Below are 8016 nucleotides of genomic sequence, written 5' to 3'. Positions count from 1 at the left end.
TGCTCTTTGATCGTAAAACAAAATCTTTTTCTTTTTAATTTCTTAATGAACGCTTTATAATTCATTATTATTTGATCTTATAAAAAGATTTTATTTCAGTAGCGCAATCGATACCATAAAAGGTTCAACGGAGTTACAACGAGCAGGAAGTGCGAGTTCCGATGTCAGCAGTGACAAGGACAATATAGGACCAATCAGTCCTCGTAGCGATCAGAGCAGTATTCATAGCAAAGTGACAGCTCATGTACTTGGTAGCAGCGAAGAAAGACAAATGACTTATTCCGACGACGAACCACCTAGTTCTCCTCTCTCTTCGACGTCACAAGTTGGCTATTCCCCGCAATCGAAACAGTACGAGAGTTCTTCCGAGAAGGAAGAAGAAACGCACAAACCGATCGAGTTCTCTGCTGCGGCCATGAGCAGTAGCTTTTATGGCGAATTACCAGCTGTACCTCCGGCGATGAAGACGTTCCAAGAAAGTGGTTTGCACAAGAGCAGTGATCCCATTTCCATTCCAGGTGACTTCACTTTCAAGAGATTCACCGTTGAGAAAGAGTATGCTAGTGGTTACGAAGAGAAACACGATACTAAAAAATACGTTGACGAAGCTGATTTAGATTTTGAAAAGGCTTTGATGGAACGGAAGGAATTAAAAGAAGCAACTGATTTCGGTAGCACCATAGCACCTAGATATACCAATGGAAGTCTTCGTCAAGAATTAACCCACGAATCGATGAAGAGCGATCGTCCGTCATCTTCATTGACCGAGGAGAGTTCTGAAAGTAAAAAAGATTCAAAGAAAGACCCATTGGAAGGATGGGGAACACCTTTAGGCTTACCATCACCGAAACCACCAAGAAAGTTCAATCTTAAAAATCCAACGCAACCTTCGAACGAATTCTCATCGGATAATCTTAATTTCGACGTAACCAGCAATTGGGGTGAACCTTTAAGATTACCTTCCCCAGCACCAGTAACCACAGAGATTTCTAATAAAGGAGCACCTGGTACACCGAAAAAAGACAGAAAACAAGCCAAGAAAGTTCTCTCGGAGAATCTCAAAAATAAAAAACGTTCCGAGAGTCCTGGGAAAAACGAGAAGAAAATGAAAGATTCTAAGAACAAGGTTCAACCGGTTTACATGGACCTTACTTATGTTCCTCACCATGGTAATTCTTACTATACGTCCTTGGAATTTTTCAAGAGAATTCGTGCAAGATATTACGTCTTCAGTGGCACGGAACCAAGCCGTGAAGTTTACGATGCCTTGTTAGAGGCTAAAAAGACTTGGGAAGACAAGGATCTCGGTAAGTTTCAAAATAAATTATCCAAATTGATTTAACATTAAACAAAAGAAAAATCATATAACTAAACATCCATTTTTTTATTATTATTTTTAATTTTTATTCAGAGGTAACAATGATTCCAACTTACGACACCGACACTTTGGGTTATTGGGTTGCCGATAACGAAGAAGCCTTAGCTGCTAATCACATAGATCTATCACCTTCGGCTTCACGATGCACGATCAATCTTCAAGATCACGAGACGAGCTGCAGCGCCTACAGGCTCGAATTCTAGGGAATGGCGGCCTGCTCAGCCGTAATAGTCGAGTTCTGAGCGGCTACCGGATAAACGCTAAAAATCCTCTAGTCAAAGTCCGGTGCTATTCCCGCCATCGAAAAAAGAAAACAATTTTAGAAGAAAAAGAAGAAGAAGGTTGACTATTTGTCTTCCTTTTGTGTGTGTCCCGTATCGCGATTCCTCCGATCTTCTCCCCGGCATCCCGAGGAAGATGTGCTCGAGATCTTTTCGCGATCGTAGCTTTTGACAGATGCATCTTTCTCGCTCTTTCTCTTTGTCTCTTTCTCTTTCTTTCTCTCTCTCTCTCTCTCTCTCTCTCTCTCTTTCCCTCTCCCTCTCCCTCCCTCCCTCTCTCTCTCTTTCTCTCTTTCTCTCTCCTTTGATATTAAATTATTAATATCAAATTATTTTCATTAAATAGTTAAATTTTCAAGAGAAGCACTAAATATCCTGACAAATATCCTATTCAATCTTTCTTGCGCTGGGAAAGCGCCATTTATACATCTTACACACATACATATAAAAGCTCATTAGAAAATACAGATATGCATAGACACACGTACGTATTCTTACCCTATCTTTTGTCTCACGTTATTTTTTACCGCAAACGTTTCGACGTTTGTACGTAAAAATATTCTGCCAACGACGAGCGAAAGACACCGAGCTATTCGATTATCATAACAAAAAAAAAAAAAGGAAAAAACAGCATTAATAGCTAAGTTCGATCGCGAAAAGATCATCGTGTAATACTGTGATTTGGGATTAGCTGTACGTTAGATACCCAACAAATTGACTAGGATATTCAAATTCCCAAGTGCGACCTTATTCCGTAGTCGAACGTCAATACCCCAGAGAACGTTATCTTCAAATCAATCTTAAATCAGAGAATGAGATAATATATATGTATCATAACTCGTCCCCGCCCTCTCCTTGCCAACAAAACGAGATCGAAGGAGTACCTTTTAAACGTCATGAAGATAAATTATTCTTGATGATTATTACAATGGGAGAGAGTGCTTCGATTAAAAAAGAAGAAGAAGAAGAAGAAGAAGAAAAGAAATATGAAAGGACAACGTGCCGAATGTGTCATTTTTGTCAACCCGAAGTAATTGATAAGAAGGGATTTATCGCAGTGATCCCTTCTTTTAAACATGGTCTATATCGATATCACTTTCATATAAATGTCTTATCCGTGCGTAGATAATAACAACAAGAACAAAAAAAGAAAAAAAAAAGAAGAAAAGAAAGAAAACGGAGTAAACTAACGAGAATCGAGAAGCTAACTACAAAAAAATTAAGAAGTTAATCTGTGTGTCGTGTTTCTATATCGTAGAATAGAAACTAGTGATACGCATACCTGGACTTGGTCTCGTATTATGGAATAATATAGAAGTTGCTTCGACGCGTACTAATTTTAGGTCGAATGCGTCGTTGAAAGAAAGAAATAAAAAATAAATAATTAAATAAATAAAAAAATAAATAAATAAATAAATAAATAAATAAATAAATAAATAAAGGTCAAAATATCGCCAAGGAGAAAGAGAGAAAGAGAGAATAATAAAAATCACAAAAGCAAAGCCGATCTACGGTAGCCAGGGTGTTTCGTATTCTTTCTTTCTTCTTTTTTTAATCACTTTTTTCTCTCTTTCTTTAAAGACAAAAGGAAATAATAATAATAATATAAAAAGATAAAGAAAAAAGAATCAAAACACTTATTTTTTTTTCTCTCAATAGAAACAGAAAAAAAAAGAGAACCATAGCGTCTGTGGCGATGCGCTACGATACCGATTACTCGCGATACATCCATCCAAATAATGAAAACGGATTAACCAAGATAGTCCACGTTCGATAAATAAATAGAACACAAATAAAAATAAAAACTATATTTATCCGAGGGAACGAGTAACTTAAGTTATACGAAAAGACAAGAAACAAAAAAATCAGCATCGTTTCTCGTTCTCTCTGTTTAGGGTCACCTTATTAGGGAACCTTATTAGCGATAACTTTACTCACTCTTAAGAAGAAGAAACGAAATTAAAACTATAAGCCACGCTCGAGAGGAAAAAGAAAAGGTTCATGATTTTGACCCATTCGCGAGGCTGAAAAACCAGAACCAAGATTTAAGCTTAAGCTTTGCTAAGCTCTCTCTCTCCATACAAAAAATCCTTGATCTATGTCCTGTTTTTTTTCTTTTTTCTTTTTTTTTCAGAGCGCGGCAGTCTCTTGGATACATTATTCGCCTTTAGGAATAAAAAATAAACAAAAAAAGAGGAAAAACTAAAAACATGAAAAGAAAACTAACGTGAGAGAATAAGAAAGAAAGAGAGAGAGAGAGAGAAAAAGGAATACATTGTTTTACGCTTTGTTAGTGATGTCATTCGAAGAGAATGAGGAATCTTGTCTTTCGATTGTGTTTATAAATTGTTCGAATTAATCCGAAGAAGAAAAATGAGAGGAATAGAGAGTGAGAAAGAAAAGAGGGGAAAGAGAGAGAGAGAGAGAGAGAGAAAAAAATCGAAAAATTACACTTTTTGTACTTACTCCTTTGACAGCTAGAATTATTATATTCTATTAAAAATAAATGTTCCAAGAAAATGAAAGAGGAAAAAAGAATTAGAAAAAAAAACATGCCGAAGAGACTCGGTGGAGAGAAGCGGATAAGAGAAAATGATATCAACGGGATCCAATGACAATTATCTTTTTCTTTCTTCAAAATATGGGGAAAAGACGATCGACGAACGATGGTGATAGTGATGGTGATGGCTTAGATGTGTGTGATCATGTTGCAAAAAGAAAGGACAGATAAAGAGGAAAAGATAAGAAATGAGGATTTGGTAAAAGAGAGAAAAGAGAAAAACCTTGAAAGTATTTGCGAGCCATTCGAGAAATTTCATAATCAAAGAAATTCTAAGAATAAACAAAAGATAAGAGATTTTTACACGTTTAAAACGATAGGCCTCTTTATACATCCTACTTTCGCTTATTGCGTTAAAAAAATATTCGATATATATGTATATGTATATTATATGATAGATATATATATATATATAAATATTATATATATATATATTTATATATTATACCTATTGGTATGATAAGTTTAATCGCTGTTCTGTAATACAGAAATAAAGAAAGCTGTTTTAGACGGGGATACGCCTGACCTCGTATATACATACATACATACATACATACATACATACTCTACAAACATACATACATATATACGTATATATGTATGTAAAGCATAGAAAAACAAGCAAAGAAAAATGAACAAACGAAGAAACAAGAAGAAAATTATTTTTGTTTCTTCTTTTATAATATATCCTTGTATCCGACAGCTTCGTCATTGAGCTTGATTGGACAATGAATTTTGAACACGAATGAAACAAGGTTGAGTTGTCGATTGAACAATTTTGCATATAGATCAGACCTTTTTCAGTGAGTTTTAATGCTTGGTCCGAATCTCGCAAGAGTCCTAGTTTCGAGAGAATGAAGTTACGAAGAGGCAGAAGAAATGAACAAAAAAAGAAAAAAGGAAGAAAAGAAAAGAATCTTAAAAAATGAAGAAAATCACCTATGGGAAGATAAACGAATGAATGAATTTTACATATATATACATACACACACGCAACAAGAAAATATGGATCAACGATGTGTAACAAAACTTTTCGGCACAAGATATAAATGTCAACAGGACATTGGTATCGTCCTGATCATGGAATCTTCAAGTTTCATCTTAGGAACTGTGTGATTGGTCCAACTGGATCAAAAACAGACTCGTGAAACAGAAATTAATCGTGAGAGTTCTTACGAGCTCTAACATACTCGGCATAAAAACATAGAGTGCTCGATATTCATGCGCTCTCGCCTAAAAACAAAAAAGAAGATAAAGAAAGAAGAAGAAGAAGAAGAAGAAGAAGAAGAAGAAGAAGAAGAAGAAGAAGAAGAAGAAGAAGAAGAAGAAGAAGAAAAAGCCATCTCTCGATGGTCAAATGAAAGATGCAAAAGAGGATCCGGTTTGGCTCAGAGGACAGCCTCAGAGCTTCGGATCCAGGTCTTATAGATAGTACGTAAGTTTTTTACCGCCCAATTATTATTATTATTATTATTATTATTATTATTATTATTATTATTATTATTATTATTATTATTGTTATTATTATTATTACTTATACAATTTTCTTTCGTGCGACGATACACGACGGTCAGCGAGGAGAAAAAAGGAAAAAGATGAAGAAAAGAAAAAAAGAGACGAGAGATGAACATCTTCAATTAACTTTTTCACCATACCGTCGATCGTTCTTACTTATCTCTCTCTCTCTATGCCTATAATTTATTTATTTATTCACGAATTATTTATTTCTCTGTTCCTCGACTGCTATCAAAACGTCTGTCGATCAGGTTTCGTCGTCATGCAGGTGAAACGAATTGTTAAGAAACGACGAAAAAGGTGTGAACGTTTAATGTGTCTCCTGCAAAGTGAATGGTTAATTAGATTAGAGATCTAATCGAATTGAAAGATATCGAGAATTATAAAAGAACGAAATCGATAACTACTGTTACGACATACGATTATTACTATTAATATTATTATCGTTATTATTATATGATTATGATTAATATTAATATTATTATTATTATTATTATTATTATTATTATTATTACTATTATTATTATATCATAAACATCATACTTACGTTATTATTACTATCATCGTCGCTACTACTGCTAACTGATAAACATTATTGTCTACCGTTTAATGCTAGAGCGTGTCATCATCATCATCATCACCATCATCGTTCTCTTTCACAGTGCGAATCAAAGCCTTTTTTAATACGTACATACGTTCATACGTAAGAACTCGAGAGTGTTTATGGAAATTTGAGATAAAATGAACGAAACGGTAGAAAGGAAAAAAGGAGATATAAAAAGAAAGATAAAGAAGAGTAAAAGAGGTGATGACGATGAAGTATGTACCTATGTATTTATGTATTATTTATTGACGAGTAATAACGACCAGCTATGTATCTAGGTAGGATGTTAAAATTATGAAATTAAATTTAACGAAAAACAAAGTATAACAAAGTATAACAAAATGAACGAGCGCGATAATGAAAGAATGATTGGAGAAAGAGAGAGAGAGGGAGAGGGAGAGATAGAACAAGTATAGAAGAAGAAGGAGAGGGCAAATGGAATTTAATGTCGAAGTAAAGGGAGAGATAATTAAATAATTAAGCATTAATAACTTGGAGAGAAAAAAGAAATAAATTCTAGGAACGAGCTTTCATTGAGAACAATTTAGATTGAAGTACGATGGGAGAAAGGATATTTATATGAAAAAGAAGTAAAAAGAAAGAGGGAGATAGTGAGGGAGAGAAAGATTTCGAAAAAAAAGAAGAAAAAGAAAGAAAAAAAAAAGAAAAGAAGAAGACGAAGAAAAAGAAGTGAGAAAGAGAAAGGGAAAATACGTGAAAAGAGGTGAGCTTCGACACCTATGCGAGTTTCTTAATCTTGATGCTCGTAAAGGGTAATGTGGGGGTGAGAATTCTCAATTATTGGCGTATTGAGTCGTGGATATTCTTTTTTGTTTCTCGAAAATACTGATTGGTACTTGGAATCGAATCATCAAAAGAAAAAAAGAAAGAAAGCGAAAGAAAGAGAAAGAGAGAGAAAAAGAGAAAGGAAATGGGAATAAGAAAGAAAAACAAAACGCTTCGCGTAATATGAAACTAATAAATTTCTAATACGGACTCTAGTCAAGAAATCTCGTTTCCTAAACGTAAAGAAAATAAAAAAAGATAAAAAAAATATCATCTAGTCATCCAGTCGAAAGGTTTATCGTTAATGAATGTGTAATGCCTAGACAGTGTTATATGCGACACCGTTTTCTTCGCCACTTTATAAGGTCGCAGTTCTCACCCCTCGAAGCGCATCGGCGCATCGCGTTTTATTTATTTATCTTATTTTATTTTTTTTCTTCAAATAAACCGAGTTTAAAAACAAGTAAGTAAAGTAAAAGAGAAAAAAAAATCAAGGAATAAAAAAAGAATTAAGATGAAGAAAGCTAAAAAATACATAAACAAAACAAAACAAAACAAAAAAAATAATAAACTTACTGTGGAGTGTTCATGGTGCTATGATTATTATTATTATTATAGAAATAACAATGTTATGCTATATGATACAAATAATAATATAATAAATATACACTATACCTTATAGAGAGCGTATCTCCCCGTCACTTCTCGCATGCGTCCACAACAATATGAATAACTTATATTTTATTCTTTTTCTTTTCATTTTTTTTCTTTTCTGATTTCTCTTCCCTCTCTTTCGCTAAATTTACTATTTACACAAGAATACGTGTAATTGTCCAGAATAATCAATTTACCTTAACGGCCTAGATCATATATATATATATATATATATATA

General features: G+C 33.9%; 1 protein-coding gene across 29 annotated transcripts in view; it reads left to right on the top strand.

The window, feature by feature from the left end:
* The window catches only part of LOC127062804 (microtubule-associated protein futsch), a 45712-nt gene extending 37909 nt beyond the window's left edge, over nt 1-7803 (top strand). For 28 of the 29 annotated variants that reach the window (XM_050991830.1, XM_050991806.1, XM_050991771.1 and 25 more), the window contains 2 exons: nt 100-1307; nt 1412-7803. In XM_050991830.1, coding sequence (XP_050847787.1) covers nt 100-1307; nt 1412-1581 — 1378 coding nt within the window. In that variant the 3' untranslated portion in view covers nt 1582-7803. The remainder of the gene's footprint in view (nt 1-99; nt 1308-1411) is intronic. The other variant, XM_050991599.1, reaches the window with a different exon arrangement.
* Nucleotides 7804-8016: the final 213 nt, after the last annotated feature.

This window comes from Vespula vulgaris, chromosome 1 (assembly GCF_905475345.1).
Source record: "Vespula vulgaris chromosome 1, iyVesVulg1.1, whole genome shotgun sequence".
Lineage (NCBI taxonomy): Eukaryota > Metazoa > Arthropoda > Insecta > Hymenoptera > Vespidae > Vespula > Vespula vulgaris.
Note: the sequence above shows the minus strand (reverse complement) of the source record. Positions and strands in the feature narration are given on the sequence as shown.